The 16,873-nt window shown below is 49.7% G+C and overlaps 1 protein-coding gene across 1 annotated transcript in view; it reads left to right on the forward strand.

Moving 5' to 3' along the window:
- flad1 (flavin adenine dinucleotide synthetase 1) overlaps positions 1–16,873 on the forward strand; it is a 49,502-nt gene that overhangs the window by 12,659 nt on the left and 19,970 nt on the right. The window contains exon 6 of the mRNA XM_070868668.1: positions 12,898–13,087. Coding sequence (XP_070724769.1) covers positions 12,898–13,087 — 190 coding nt within the window. The remainder of the gene's footprint in view (positions 1–12,897; positions 13,088–16,873) is intronic.

Raw genomic sequence — 16,873 nt, forward strand, 5'->3', positions numbered from 1 at the left:
TTCATTGGAATTTAAACCCCCCAAACCCCTCGATTAGATTCCAGCCTGTAACTCACTCCCGGGTATCCGTTATTCTATATATAAACCCCCCGAACCCCTCGATTAGATTCCAGCCTGTAACTGACTCCCGGGTATCTGTTATTCTATATATAAACCCCCCGAACCCCTCGATTAGATTCCAGCCTGTAACTCACTCCCGGGTATCTGTTATTCTATATATAAACCCCCCGAACCCCTCGATTAGATTCCAGCCTGTAACTGACTCCCGGGTATCTGTTATTCTATATATAAACCCCCCGAACCCCTCGATTAGATTCCAGCCTGTAACTCATTCCCGGGTATGCGTTATTCTATATATAAACCCACCCGAACCCCTCGATTAGATTCCAGCCTGTAACTCACTCCCGGGTATCTGTTATTCTATATATAAACCCCCGAACCTCTCGATTAGATTCCAGCCTGTAACTGACTCCCGGGGTATCTGTCGTTCTATATATAAACCCTCCCGAACCCCTCGATTAGATTCCAGCCTGTAACTCACTCCCGGGTATCTGTTATTCTATATATAAACCCCCTGAACCCCTCGATTAGATTCCAGCCTGTAACTCACTCCCGGATATCTGTTTTTCTATATATAAACCCCCCTGTAAGGGGATAAAAAACGATCTAGATTGTAGGGTTTATCAATATTCGGAGGCTCTGGGGAATCGGGAGTTCCTCTGTCTTGCGGTATGGATTGTAATTGGCCGATTGTATGTAAAACCCGCTTATGTATGTAAGGCACGCTAATACCTGTGCTTGAATGGGTTTTAAGACGGGACAACAGCAAAGCTTAATGAACCATCGTAAGTAGCCAACAATGCATTGACCTTAGTACAGACTCATGGAAACTTACATCTTCAGTACATAGAAACATAGAAAATAGGAGCAGGAGTAGGCCATTCGGCCCCTCGAGCCTGCACCATTCAATATGATCATGGCTGATCCTCTATCTCAACACCATATTCCCGCTTTCTCCCCATACCTCTCGATGCCTTTTGTGTCTAGAAATCTATCTATCTCCCTCTTAAATATATTCAGTGACTTGGCCTCCACAGCCTTCTGTGGTAGAGAATTCCACAGGTTCACCTCCCTCTGAGTGAAAACATTTCTCCTTATCTCGGTCCTAAATTTCCTACCCCGTATCCTGAGACTGTGACCCCTTGTTCTAGACTTCCCAGCCCCGGGGAAACATGCTCCCCGCATCCAGTCCGTCCAACCCCGTCAGAATTTTATACCTTTCAATGAGATCCCCTCTCATTCTTCTAAAATCCAGTGAATACAGGCCTAGTCAACCCAATCTCTCCTCGTACGACAGTCCTGCCATCCCGGGAATCAGTCTGGTGAACCTTCGCTGCACTCCCTCAATGGCAAGTATATCCTTCCTTGGGTAAGGAGACCCAAACTGTGCACAATACTCCAGGTGTGGTCTCACCAAGGCCCTGTCTCATCATCATCATAGGTAGTCCCTCGGAATCGAGGAAGACTTGCTTCCACTGCTAAAGTGAGTTCTTTGGTGGCTGGACAGTCCAATACGAGAGCCACAGACCCTGTCACAGGCGGGACAGATATTTGTCGGGGGAAGGGGGGGTTGTTGGGACTGGTTTGCCGCACGCTCCTTCCGCTGCCTGCGCCCGGCCTCTTCACGCTCGCAGTGTTGAGATTCGAAGAGCTCAACACTTTCTCCATCTAGGGCGGTCTTCGGCCAGGGTCTCCCAGGTGCCAGTGATGATGTCGCACTTCACCAGGGAGGCTTTGAGGGTGTCCTTGTAACGTTTCCGCTGCCCACCTTTGGCTCGTTTGCCATGAAGGAGCTCCGCGTAGAGCAATTGCTTAGGGAGTCTCGTGTCTGGCATGCGAACTCAGTGGCCTGCCCAGCGGAGCTGATCGAGTGTGGTTAGTGCTTCAACATGTCGTGGAATTCTCTGCCCGGGGAAGCAGTTGAGGCTAGCTCACTGAATGTATTCAAATCACGGATATATAGATTTTTAACCAATAAGGGAATTAAGGGTTACGGGGAGCGGGCGGGTAAGTGGAGTTGAGTCCACGGCCAGATCAGCCATGATCTTGTTGAATGGCGGAGCAGGCTCGAGGGGCTAGATGGCCTAATCCTGTTCCTAATTCTTATGTTCTTATGTAAGATATCCTTGCTCCTGTACTCAAGTCCTCTTGCAATGAAGGCCAACATACCATTGGCCTTCCGAACTGCTTGCTGCACCTGCGTGTTTGCTTGCAATGACTGGTGTACAAGGGCACCCAGGTCCTCTGTACAGCGACACCTCCCAAGCCATCACCATTTAAATAATACTTTGTCCTTATGTTTTTCCTACCAAAGTGGATAACTTCACATTTATCCATGTTACAGAGCAAGGACAGTAAAATGTCTGGGAACATCGACTATAGCAGCAGGGGAACAGGATGGGACTGATGGGTAGTTTGGACTAGAGTTCTTGGGAGAGGGATAAGGAGGTACCACCCTGGAAAACAAAGTTAATCAACACGTCATGAGGAATGGAGGCAAAGTCTACACCACTGAATAACACATTCCGGGAAGGGGAAATGTGATGGGAGGGGGTGGGGGGAGAACCGCTCACAGCCAGTCTGATAAGGCTCAGCAAATCAATGTAACTTTGCTGATAGCAGTCGACCAGTCGGTGGTTCTGTAGGAGGGTCGCACAGCTCGAAAAACTGCATAATTGTAATTGCAAAAACCTCTGATCGGGGAAGTGTTCATCGGAACCCTTCCCGTGCATGCTTGAATAAATACCGGTTAAACCGAGGTTTGGCCTGAGTGATTCCGCGGTCGCTGTACGGACGGGGTTTACGGGCCGGTGTCGATTTCTTATATCAGGGAGTCCACCCCGAGGAAGAGAAGTCTTTTTTTTCACCCCAACATTTGGCGCTGCGAGCAGGGTACAGACACTCCGACCCCCCAGCATGTGGCAGCTCGCAATTGCAGTGACGATGTTTTTTTTGTACCAACTGCAGAGCTGTAGCATTGACGGGGAAGGAGGTCATCTGTACAAAGAGCTAAGAGGGGGTGATTTGCAAAACTAAGTTATAGTGAACCACGGAAGGACGAAACTGAGGTGGGATAGGTGTATGTCCTGAAGCGTGATGGGTGATACGGTAATAACAGAGAGAAGCCGATATTGATCGTGCGTAGCGCAAACGAAAAGGAATACAACCTAAAGGGGCGGTGGGTGCCGACTGCTCACCACTTTTAAGAGATGGTTGGATAGGCACTTGAATATTGTGTACAGTTTTGGTCTCCTAATCTGAGGAAGGACGTTCTTGCTATTGAGGGAGTGCAGCGAAGTTTCACCAGACTGATTCCCGGGATGGCAGGACTGACATATGAAGAAAGACTGGATCGACTAGGCTTTCATTCACTGGGGTTTAGAAGAATGAGAGGGGATCTCATAGAAACATATAAAATTCTGACGGGATTGGACAGGTTAGATGCAGGAAGAATGTTCCCGATGTTGGGGAAGTCCAGAACCAGGGGTCACAGTCTTAAGGATAAGGGGTAAGCCATTTAGGACTGAGATGAGGAGAAACTTCTTCACTCAGAGAATTGTGAACCTGTGGAATTCTCTACCACAGAGAGTTGTTGAGGCCAGTTCGTTGGATATATTCAAAAGGGAGTTAGATGTGGCCCTTACGGCTAAAGGGATCAAGAGGTATGGAGAGAAAGCAGGAATGGGGTACTGAAGTTGCATGATCAGCCATGACCATATTGAATGGTGGTGCAGGCTCGAAGAGCCGAATAGCCTACTCCTGCACCTATTTTCTATGTTGATGATTTTTGCGAGGCAAAATAAAAGCTGCTGTTTGGTTGGTTGGAAAATGCTATTTTAAATTACGGGAAATTCTACTTCAGTAAAGGAGGTTTAAATTTCGGTTTGAAAACCTTTTTAAAAATGGATGCCGTATTCTGATATCGGGAAAGGTTTTTAAAAAAAAAGAATCACGTGAAGTCACGTAATGACGTCAGGCCTTCTTACAAACTTGCAAAGAAGTTAACCCTTTCCCACTGACTGCTGTTTTATCTGGTTCACCAAACAACTTTAGCATCGCTGCATAGAATTAAAAAAAAATAGTGGACATTATTAATTTGGGTTTCTTCATCGGAAGTGAATATTTTACCACGTGCCAGAAGGAAAATAAAATTGTAACGATTATAAAGAATTAAAAAAAAATGTGTAATCTTTAATATGGAAAGGGTTAAGTAACATACCTAGAATACATCATAACTCAAGGGACAAGACAAATGCCTAAGAACAGAAAGGAGGCTATTAAATCGATTCCAAAGCCAGGGACTGTGAAAGGGGTCACGCAGGTACGAGGACGACTCAACCACTGCAGAAATTTTCTTCCCGAATATGCCGAGATGGCCCAACCTTTTCAGGACCTGGTCAATGGGGGGACTCCCTCCCAAGAGCCAGTAAACTGGGGCCCTGATCAGGAAATGGCGTTTGTAAAGTTAAAACAAACTCTCACCGTTGCTCCAGCCCTGAGATTACCCGACCAGAATAGGCCCCTCCACATCTATACGTACCACAGTGAAGTTTACATGGGGACAGGCATAGGCCAGTGGCCTCATAATGTCGGGACACGTTATCCGACATACCCAGCATACCTTAGTAAAATTGCTTAACACAGGAAGGCTAGAAATCGGTATCCGACGTACGAAGGGCTAGGTGGGAAGCAACGCTCTTACCCCGCCCAACGGGACGGTAACAATAAAAGACGACTGTCACAACCCTGCAGGTCATTACGCAGGGAGATGAGCATCAGTGTAGCCCGACAGGAGAAGACAAGGGACGTAGTCAGGCTTGGGAAAGCGGCTTGTGTAGAGGACACAGAGAGGCTGCAAAGAGATTTGGATAGGTTAAGCGAATGGGCTAAGGTTTGGCAGATGGAATACAATGTCGGAAAGTGTGAGGTCATCCACCTTGGGGGGGAAAAAAAACAGTAAAAGGGAATATTATTTGAATGGGGAGAAATTACAACATGCTGCAGTGCAGAGGGACCGGGGGGTCCTTGTGCATGAATCCCAAAAAGTTGGTTTGCAGGTGCAGCAGGTAATCAGGAAGGCCAATGGAATGTTGGCCTTCATTGCGAGAGGGATGGAGTACAAAAGCAGGGAGGTCCTGCTGCAACTGTATAGGGTATTGGTGAGGCCGCACCTGGAGTACTGCATGCAGTTTTGGTCACCTTACTTAAGGAAGGATATACTAGCTTTGGAGGAGGTACAGAGACGATTCACTGGGCTGATTCCGGAGATGAGGGGGTTACCTTATGATGATAGATTGAGTAGACTGGGTCTTTACTCCTTGGAGTTCAGAAGGATGAGGGGTGATCTTATAGAAACATTTAAAATAATGAAAGGGATAGACAAGATAGAGGCAGAGAGGTTGTTTCCACTGGTAGGCGAGACTAGAACTAGGGGGCACAGCCTCAAAATACGGGGGAGCCAATTTAAAACCGAGTTGAGAAGGAATTTCTTCTCCCAGAGGGTTGTGAATCTGTGGAATTCTCTGCCCAAGGAAGCAGTTGAGGCTAGCTCATTGAATGTATTCAAGTCACAGATAGATAGATTTTTAACCAATAAGGGAATTAAGGGTCACGGGGAGCGGGCGGGTAAGTGGAGCTGAGTCCACGGCCAGATCAGCCATGATCTTGTTGAATGGCGGAGCAGGCTCGAGGGGCTAGATGGCCTACTCCTGTTCCTAATTCTTATGTTCTTATGTTTGAGGAGGCAGACATGGATCGCTACGTAGATGGGTCTCAGCGCTATATCAACGGGACACCACGGACGGGATAGGCAGTGGTAGATAGCAGCGGACAGTTTAGAAGGGAAGGACGGCTGGAAGGGGGCCGATCGGCTCGAGTGGCTGAATTGGTGGCTCTCACCGAGGTTCTGAGGCTGGCTAAGGGAAAAAGAGTAAACATCTATACAGACAGTCGGTATGCTTTTAGAGTAGTGCATGATTATATGAAAGCCTGGAGTAGACAGGTATACATTTATCCCACAGGTATGTCCATACAGGTAGAACCAACATGAGAAGGTTCACTAGGTTGCTTCCGGAGGTGAGGGGGTTGACTTATGAGGAAAGGTTGAGGAGGTTGGGCCAATACTCATTGGAATTCAGAAGAATGAGAGGTGATCTTATCGAAACGTAAAAGATTATGAGGGGGGCTTGACAAGGTGGATGCAGAGAGGATGTTTCCACTGATGGGGGAGACTAGAACTAGGGGGCGTGATCTTAGAATAAGGGGCCGCCCATTTAAAACTGAGATGAGGAGAAATTTCTTCTGAGGGTTGTAAATCTGTGGAATTCACTGCCTCAGAGAGCTGTGGAAGCTGGGACATTGAATATATTTAAGGCGGAGATAGACAGTTTCTTAAGCGATAAGGGGATAAGGTGGCGGGCAGGGAAGTGGAGCTGAGTCCATGATCGGATCAGCCATGATCGTATTGAATGGCGGAGCAGGCTCGAGGGGCCATATGGCCTACTCCTGCTCCTATTTCTTATGTTCTTATAAGCTCGATGTCCAGATGGTAGTGGTGGAAGGGAATGGATAGAGATATAGAGAACCACTGTAAAAGGTGTGTGCTATATATAAAATACAACCTGGGGGGTGGGAGAAAGTCAGGGTCAGAATGGGACATCAGCCCCCACCAAAAGGACCCTGGGAAAACTTGCAGTTGATTTTACTAGAGCGTTACCCAGCAACAAGGGGAAAACATACTGCCTAGTTATAATAGACCAGTTTACAAAGTGGGTAGAAGCTTTCGTCATGAGAAATAATCACGGTACACACTTCACAGGGAAGGTCGAAGAGACTGGAAAGGGACGGGTAGACAGGTTGCCCCGAGTACTGATGAAACCCAGGGCAACCCCTCGTCGGGCGACAGGACCGGCACCCTTTGAACGAATGAGACTGCCAGAAGTCTTGGTTACAGGAAGCGAGGACGGAGGACACGGAGGTTTGTGATGGAGCTCTGTCAGCAATTACATGACTTCAAAGCACAGGCTAGCGCTCAACAAGTAATCAAGGACTTGGAGAACGACACTAAAGAACAGAAGGTCCAAATGCCCCAAGTAGGCAGTCAGGTGATGATGAGAATAGAAAATAGCTGCAGGAGCAGGCCATTCGGCCCTTCGAGCCTGCACCACCATTCGATCAGATCATGGCTGATCATGCAACTTCAGTACCCCATTCCTGCTTTCTCTCCATATCTCTGATCCCTTTAGCCGTAAGGACCACATCTAACTCCCTTTTGAATATATCCAACGAACTGGCCTCAACAACTCTCTGCGGTCGAGAATTCCACAGGTTCACCACTCTCTGAGTGAAGAAATTTCTCCTCACTCACGTACTCACCGGTGACGAACGGGAAATAGCGTTTTTTTGACGGGATCTTGGTGCCCGTGGGAACAACGTGGGGTAACATAGCCTCGTATCAAGGACAACAGGCTGTGGGACGGCTGGGCCTGTATTTCAGGGGCTCGGGCGACAACAGTTGTGATTTAAGAATCAAAACGCTGACTGTGATGGACAGAGCAATAGTGGAACTTAAATTGCAGCGTCGGAATAACGGGCATAAAACAACGTAACGAGGAAACGAAACAACATTGGGGATGGCTCAGTAATACGGGACCAGTAATTAGTGTGAATAAGACCGTGGTGTGTTTTATAACTAGGAGATATGCACCCAGGGGAACATCTATGAATGGTCGTGGAGAGGTATCTCCCAAGATAGACCTACCACCACGGCCCCATCCATTACTTTAGCAACAGTGAGCACTACCAGAGCCTTGACCACCAACGTGTCCAACTATGAATGCTGGGGAAAAAGGGGGACTGATAAAGGCAGACCAAGGATAAGATACACTTTGGGGGACGTCAGTGAATAATTACTGTATTCCTAAATTTGACAGACTTAACCATCCTCAGTTTCTGCGGGTCGAACACCAGAAGCCTGTACAGAAACCTGACCCTGCGAGCACTGGAAGGCCCTGAATCAAAAACCGTGAAGTTTAATGTGGAACAAGGGTCAGGCAGGATCGGGGAAAAACAGGGATACTAGAAATGGTCGACGCGGGATACGCGGCGGTAAACACCATAGACCTGCACACGATCGATGATCGGGTCAACGCCCTAACACGAACCCGACAGGCATTGTTGGAGAGGGAATTGTCACACGTTGCGAGACCGCGCCAGAACGATAAATAGAGCGGAAAGAAACGTGAGCAGAACCATACAGGCAGAAATAGTTAGCGCAGGGTACGGAGCATGGTAACTCAGTGGTGTACAACATAACCGAGAGCAACTTCAAAATGGAAAGGTGCCAGATTGGTTGTATTTACCAACTGGACCTTGGACAAAAACATGACTCATGCCTGCGAGGTGCGGAAAAACAGTCATGCTACGAGTCCCCTCGATTAGATTCCAGCCTGTAACTCACTCCCGGGTATCTGTTATTCTATATATAAACCCCCCCGAACCCCTCGATTAGGTTCCAGCCTGTAACTCACTCCCGGGTATCTGTTATTCTATATATAAACCCCCCCCCCGAACCCCTCGATTAGGTTCCAGCCTGTAACTCACTCCCCGGTATCTGTTATTCTGTATATAAACCCCCCGAACCCCTCGATTAGATTCCAGCCTGTAACTCACTCCCGGGTATCTGTTGTTCTATATATAAACCCCCTGAACCCCTCGATTAGATTCCAGCCTGTAACTCACTCCCGGGTATCTGTTATTCTATATATAAACCCCCGAACCCCTCGATTAGATTCCAGCCTGTCACTCATTCCCGGGTATCTGTTATTCTATATATAAACCCCCCCGAACCCCTCGATTAGATTCCAGCCTGTAACTCACTCCCGGGTATCTGTTATTCTATATATAAACCCCCCGAACCCCTCGATTAGATTCCAGCCTGTAACTCACTCCCGGGTATCTGTTATTCTATATATAAACCCCCCGAACCCCTCGATTAGATTCCAGCCTGTAACTCACTCCCGGGTATCTGTTATTCTATATATAAACCCCCCGAACACCTCGATTAGATTCGAGCCTGTAACTCACTCCCGGGTATCCGTTATTCTATATATAAACCCCCCCCAACCCCCTCGATTAGATTCCAGCTGTAACTCACTCCCGGGTATCTGTTATTCTATATATAAACCCCCGAACCCCTCGATTAGATTCCAGCCTGTAACTCACACCCGGGTATCTGTTATTCTATATATAAACCCCCCCCCGAACCCCTCGATTAGATTCGAGCCTGTAACTCACTCCTGGGTATCTGTTATTCTATATATAAACCGCCCGAACCCCTCGATTAGATTCCAGCCTGTAACTCACTCCCGGGTATCTGTTATTCTATATATAAACACCCCCCCCCCCCCCCCGAACCCCTCGATTAGATTCCAGCCTGTAACTCACATCCGGGTATCTGTTATTCTATATATAAACCCCCGAACCCCTCGATTAGATTCCAGCCTGTAACTCACTCCCGGGTATCTGTTATTCTATATATAAACCCCACGAACCCCTCGATTAGATTCCAGCCTGTAACTCACTCCCGGGTATCTGTTATTCTATATATAAACCCCCTGAACCCCTCGATTAGATTCCAGCCTGTAACTCACTCCCAGGTATCTGTTATTCTATATATAAACTCCGTGAACCCCTCAATTAGATTCCAGCCTGTAACTCACTCCCGGGTATCTGTTATTCTATATATAAACCCCCTGAACTCCTCAATTAGATTCCAGCCTGTAACTCACTCCCGGGTATCTGTTATTCTATATATAAACCCCCTGAACAGCTCGATTAGATTCCAGTCTGTAACTCACTCCCGGGTATCTGTTATTCTATATATGAACCCCTCGATTAGATTCCAGCCTGTAACTCACTCCCGGGTATCTGTTATTCTATATATAAACCCCCCGAACCCCTCGATTAGATTCCAGCCTGTAACTCACTCCCGGGTATCTGTTATTCTATATATGAACCCCTCGATTAGATTCCAGCCTGTAACTCACTCCCGGGTATCTGTTATTCTATATATAAACCCCCCGAACCCCTCGATTAGATTCCAGCCTGTAACTCACTCCCGGGTATCTGTTATTCTATATATAAACACCCCCCCCCCCGAACCCCTCGATTAGATTCCAGCCTGTAACTCACTCCCGGGTATCTGTTATTCTATATATAAACCCCCCGAACCCCTCGATTAGATTCGAGCCTGTAACTCACTCCCGGGTATCTGTTATTCTATATATAAACCCCCGAACCCCTCGATTAGATTCCAGCCTGTAACTCACTCCCGGGTATCTGTTATTCTATATATAAACCCCCTGAACCTCTCGATTAGATTCGAGCCTGTAACTCACTCCCGGGTATCCGTTATTCTATATATAAACCCCCCCAACCCCCTCGATTAGATTCCAGCCTGTAACTCACTCCCGGGTATCTGTTATTCTATATATAAACCCCCGAACCCCTCGATTAGATTCCAGCCTGTAACTCACACCCGGGTATCTGTTATTCTATATATAAACCCCCCCCGAACCCCTCGATTAGATTCCAGCCTGTAACTCACTCCCGGGTATCTGTTATTCTATATATAAACACCCCCAACCCCCTCGATTAGATTCCAGCCTGTAACTCACACCCGGGTATCTGTTATTCTATATATAAACCCCCCATCCGAACCCCTCGATTAGATTCGAGCCTGTAACTCACTCCCGGGTATCCGTTATTCTAGATATAAACCCCCGAACATCTCGATTAGATTCCAGCCTATAACTCACACCCGGGTATCTGTTATTCTATATATAAACCCCCCATCCGAACCCCTCGATTAGATTCGAGCCTGTAACTCACTCCCGGGTATCCGTTATTCTATATATAAACCCCCGAACCCCTCGATTAGATTCCAGCCTGTAACTCACACCCGGGTATCCGTTATTCTATATATAAACCCCCCATCCGAACCCCTCGATTAGATTCGAGCCTGTAACTCACTCCCGGGTATCCGTTATTCTATATATAAACCCCCGAACCCCTCGATTAGATTCCAGCCTGTAACTCACTCCCGGGTATCCGTTATTCTATATATAAACCCCCCGAACCCCTCGATTAGATTCCAGCCTGTAACTCACTCCCAGGTATCTGTTATTCTATATATAAACTCCGTGAACCCCTCAATTAGATTCCAGCCTGTAACTCACTCCCAGGTATCTGTTATTCTATATATAAACTCCGTGAACCCCTCAATTAGATTCCAGCCTGTAACTCACTCCCGGGTATCTGTTATTCTATATATAAACACCCCCCCCCCCCGAACCCCTCGATTAGATTCCAGCCTGTAACTCACTCCCGGGTATCTGTTATTCTATATATAAACCCCCCGAACCCCTCGATTAGATTCCAGCCTGTAACTCACTCCCAGGTATCTGTTATTCTATATATAAACACCCCCCCCCCGAACCCCTCGATTAGATTCCAGCCTGTAAGTCACTCCCGGGTATCTGTTGTTCTATATATAAACCCCCCGAACCCCTCGATTAGATTCCAGCCTGTAACTCACTCCCGGGTATCTGTTATTCTATATATAAACCCCCCGAACCCCTCGATTAGATTCCAGCCTGTAACTCACTCCCGGGTATCTGTTATTCTATATATAAACACCCCCCCCCCCCGAACCCCTCGATTAGATTCCAGCCTGTAACTCACTCCCGGGTATCTGTTATTCTATATATAAACCCCCCGAACCCCTCGATTAGATTCGAGCCTGTAACTCACTCCCGGGTATCTGTTATTCTATATATAAACCCCCGAACCCCTCGATTAGATTCCAGCCTGTAACTCACTCCCCGGTATCTGTTATTCTATATATAAACCCCCCCCGAACCCCTCGATTAGATTCGAACCTGTAACTCACTCCCGGGTATCCGTTATTCTATATATAAACCCCCCGAACCCCTCGATTAGATTCCAGCCTGTAACTCACTCCCGGGTATCTGTTATTCTATATATAAACCCCCTGAACCCCTCGATTAGATTCCAGCCTGTAACTCACTCCCGGGTATCTGTTATTCTATATATAAACCCCCTGAACAGCTCGATTAGATTCTAGTCTGTAACTCACTCCCCGGGTATCCGTTATTCTATATATAAACCCCCTGAACAGCTCGATTAGATTCCAGTCTGTAACTCACTATCGGGTATCTGTTATTCTATATATAAACCCCCCCGAACCCCTCGATTAGATTCCAGCCTGTAACTCACTCCCGGGTATCCGTTATTCTATATATAAACCCCCTGAACCCCTCGTTTAGATTCCAGCCTGTAACTCACTCCCGGGTATCTGTTATTCTATATATAAACCTCCCCGAACCCCTCGATTAGATTCCAGCCTGTAACTCACTCCCGGGTATCCGTTATTCTATATATAAACCCCCCCCGAACCCCTCGTTTAGATTTCAGCCTGTAACTCACTCCCGGGTATCCGTTATTCTATATATAAACCCCCTGAACCCCTCGATTAGATTCCAGCCTGTAACTCACTCCCGGGTATCTGTTATTCTATACATAAAACCCCTGAACCCCTCGATTACATTCCAGCCTGTAACTCACTCCCGGGTATCCGTTATTCTATATATAAACCCCTGAACCCCTCGATTAGATTCCAGCCTGTAACTCACTCCCGGGTATCCGTTATTCTATATATAAACCCCCGAACCCCTCGATTAGATTCCAGCCTGTAACTCACTCCCGGGTATCTGTTATTCTATATTACCCCTAACACCTATTGACATTTATCGGCAGGTACCATCTCCAGATATACACTGTGTGCGGCAATATCAAAGAGGCCCTGACGGATCTGAAGAGGCAGCATCCCGACATCAAGGCTGTACTGATGGGCACCAGACGGACCGACCCTTACTCGCGGACACTCAACCCCATGTCTTTGACCGACCCGGGCTGGCCAGAGTACATGAGGGTAAACCCTCTGCTGGTGAGTATCAGGAGGCGCGGACCCTGCTTGCTCGCGGCAGCGAACGTAACCGGGTAACAGCGGCAGTGTGGCTCAGCGAGGGTATTAAAGGTCCCTTGTTCAGTGGAAAGAAATACTTGCATTTATATAGCGCCTTTCACCCCCTCAGGACGTCCCAAAGCACCTCACAGCCCAATGAAGTACTTTTGTGAAGGGCAATCACTGTTGTAATGTGGGAAACGCGGCAGCCAATTTGCGCACAGCAAGCTCCCACACACAGCGATGTGATAATGACCCGGATCATCTGTTTTACTGATGTTGGTTGAGGGATAAATATTGGCCCCAGGACACCGGGGAGAACTCCCCCTGCTCTTCTTCCAATAGTGGCCCCGGGATCTTTTACATCCATCCGAGAGGGCAGATGGGCCTCGGTTTAATGTCTCATCCGAAAGACGGCACCTCCGACAGTGCGGCGCTCCCTCAGTACTGCCCCTCCGACAGTGCGGCGCTCCCTCAGTACCGCCCCTCCGACTGTACGGCCTTCCCTCAGTACTGCCCCTCCAACTGTGCGGCGCTCCCTCCGTACTGCCCCTCCGACAGTGCAGTACGGCCTTCCCTCAGTACTGCACTGGGGAATGTCGGCCTGGATTATGTGCTCGAGTCTCTGGAGTGGGACTTGAACCCACGATATTCTGGCTCAGAGGCGAGAGAGCTAGAGGGGCCCACTGAGCCACGACAGACACTGTCTGACCCTGCTCTGTTGCTATTGTTTTCAGGGCAGTGCTGAGGCCACATTGATTGGCCATCCCGTGCTGGCCTTGTTTATAGAGTCTCACACCGCACAGGAGGATCCCATTGGGCCCACGGAGCCCGTGCTGTGCCGGCTCTGTGACAGAGCGATCCAATCAGTCCCACTCCCCCCTGCTCTTTCCCCATCGCCAAATTTTCCCCATTAAGTAGTCATCCGGTTCCCTAGTTATCAGTTTATATGACTGAGGGGCTTGTGAGGCCACTTGAGAAGAGATTGGGAGTGAGCCAGGTAGAGTGGGTTTGGCGTGAAGTGTCGGCCCAAACCGGGGAAAGGGCAGCGGGATCCCGGCCCCAAGAGCGGGGGGGTGAATCAGTTTTGTTGTTTTGTTTTTAATCTGTTTTACATTCACCCCTGCGTAAACTAGAGGCTGTCCCGTGTCCTAACTCACAGGGACGGGTAGACTGATGGACATAGACTGTTAGTCTGATAGTCATCATAAGCGGTCCCTCGAATTGAGGGTGACTTCCACGGCAAAAAGTTCACAGGTGTTTCAATCATATTCTGGATCCCGAACTCCATCCTGAAGGGTGGAAGATGCCTGTGGGTGGATTTTTTTAACGTGGGGTGGCCGTTGCACACCAGCCACCACACGGGGCTTGACAGAGCGAGGTCTTGGTCCAGGGGCAAGGGTTAACCAGGACGACTGGAGACCTGCTCTGCTGCATGGACCTAGTGCGCTCACATATCGCACAGTGTGGGCTGGGCCCGTGCTGCCCCTGGGCCCGTGCTGCCCCTGGGCCCCGATCACGTCCCTCTACAATCTCTCAATCCTTTGCCCCGACCTCGCCGCTCCTGCTGTACCTGCCCGCGCTCCAATCACCGACCTGGACCTTGATGACGTCGCTCTTCACTGCCGTCGCGCTCCTGCACCAGCACGTGCTGCTCCTTCCACTCCCCGGCCTGCTCCGATAGTGCTGTTAGTCTGATAGACTGTTAGACATAGTCCCACTCACCCATCACCCCCTGTGCTCACTGCCCCCGTGTCCTAACTCGCACTGAGTCCCGCTCACCCATCACCCCCTGTGCTCACTGCCCCCGTGTCCTAACTCGCACCCAGTCCCACTCACCCATCACCCCCTGTGCTCGTTGCCCCCGTGTCCTAACTCGCACCCAGTCCCGCTCACCCATCACCCCCTGTGCTCACTGCCCCCGTGTCCTAACTCGCACCCAGTCCCGCTCACCCATCACCCCCTGTGCTCACTGCCCCCGTGTCCTAACTCGCACCGAGTCCCGCTCACCCATCACCCCCTGTGCTCGCTGCTCCCGTGTCCTAACTCGCACCCAGTCCCACTCACCCATCACCCACTGTGCTCGTTGCCCCCGTGTCCTAACTCGCACCCAGTCCCACTCACCCATCACCCCCTGTGCTCGCTGCCCCCGTGTCCTAACTCGCACCGAGTCCCGCTCACCCATCACCCCCTGTGCTCGCTGCCCCCGTGTCCTAACTCACACCGAGTCCCGCTCACCCATCACCCCCTGTGCTCGCTGCCCCCGTGTCCTAACTCACACCGAGTCCCGCTCACCCATCACCCCCTGTGCTCGCTGCCCCCGTGTCCTAACTCACACCGAGTCCCGCTCACCCATCACCCCCTGTGCTCGCTGCCCCGTGTCCTAACTCGCACCGAGTCCCGTTCACCCATCACCCCCTGTGCTCGCTGCCCCGTGTCCTAACTCGCACCGAGTCCCGCTCACCCATCACCCCCTGTGCTCACTGCCCCGTGTCCTAACTCGCACCGAGTCCCGCTCACCCATCACCCCCTGTGCTCGCTGCCCCGTGTCCTAACTCGCACCGAGTCCCGTTCACCCATCACCCCCTGTGCTCGCTGCCCCGTGTCCTAACTCGCACCGAGTCCCGCTCACCCATCAACCCCTGTGCTCGCTGACCTACATTGGCTTCCGGTTAAGCAACGCCTCGATTTCAAAATTCTCATCCTCGTGTTCAAATCTCTCCATGGCCCTCGCCCCTCCCTATCTCTGTAACCTCCTCCAGCCCCTACACCCCTCCCTATCTCTGTAACCACCTCCAGCCCCACAACCCCCGAGATGTCTGCACTCCTCTAATTCTGCCCTCCTGAGCATCCCTGATTATAATCGCTCCACCATCGGTGGCCGTGCCTTCAGCTGCCTGGGCCCCAAGCTCTGGAACTCCCTCCCTAAACCTCTCTACATCTCTCTCCTCCTTCAGGACGCTCTATAGAACATACCACTTTGACCCAGCTTTTGGTCAGCTGTCCTAATTTCTTCTTATGCGGCTCGGTGTCAAATTTTTTAAATCTCATAATACTCCTGTGAAGCACCTTGGGAAATTTCACTGTGTTAAAGGCGCTATATAAATACAAGTTTTGTTGTTAATCCAGGGCTGACTCACAATTCCCCGGAGTAATTGCATTCACTTCCACAAGTTGCCCCGACGGAATTTGAACTCGTGACCCCTGGGTCCATAAGGAGCAGGAGTCGGCCATTCGGCCCCTCGAGCCTGCTCCGCCATTTAATAAGATCACGGCTGATCTTCGACCTCAACTCCACTCTCCCGCCCGATCCCTCGATTCCCTTAATATCCAAAAATCTACCGATCTCAGCCTTGAATCTACTCAACGACTGAGCCTCCACAGCCCTCTGGGGCAGAGAATCCCAAAGATTCACCCCCCTCTGAGTGAAGAAATTCCTCCTCATCTCAGTCCTAAATGGCCGACCCCTTATCCTGAGACTGTGTGACCCCTGGTTCTAGACTCCCCAGCCCGGGGGGAAACATCCTCCCTGCATCTACCCTGTCGAGCCCCCTCAGAATGAGATCACCTCTCATTCTTCTAAACGCCAGAGTGTATCGGCCCAGTCTGCTCAATCTCCTAATAAAGCTGGAGCGCTGGGCCCTGGAACATCATGGGCGGAGGTGCGGCGAATGGGGGTACAGGGCCCAGGAGAGCCGAGGGCCCAGGGGCAGCACGGGCCCAGCCCACACTGTGCGATATGTGTGCGCGCACTGGGTCCGTGCAGCA

This window comes from Pristiophorus japonicus, chromosome 30 (assembly GCF_044704955.1).
Source record: "Pristiophorus japonicus isolate sPriJap1 chromosome 30, sPriJap1.hap1, whole genome shotgun sequence".
Lineage (NCBI taxonomy): Eukaryota > Metazoa > Chordata > Chondrichthyes > Pristiophoridae > Pristiophorus > Pristiophorus japonicus.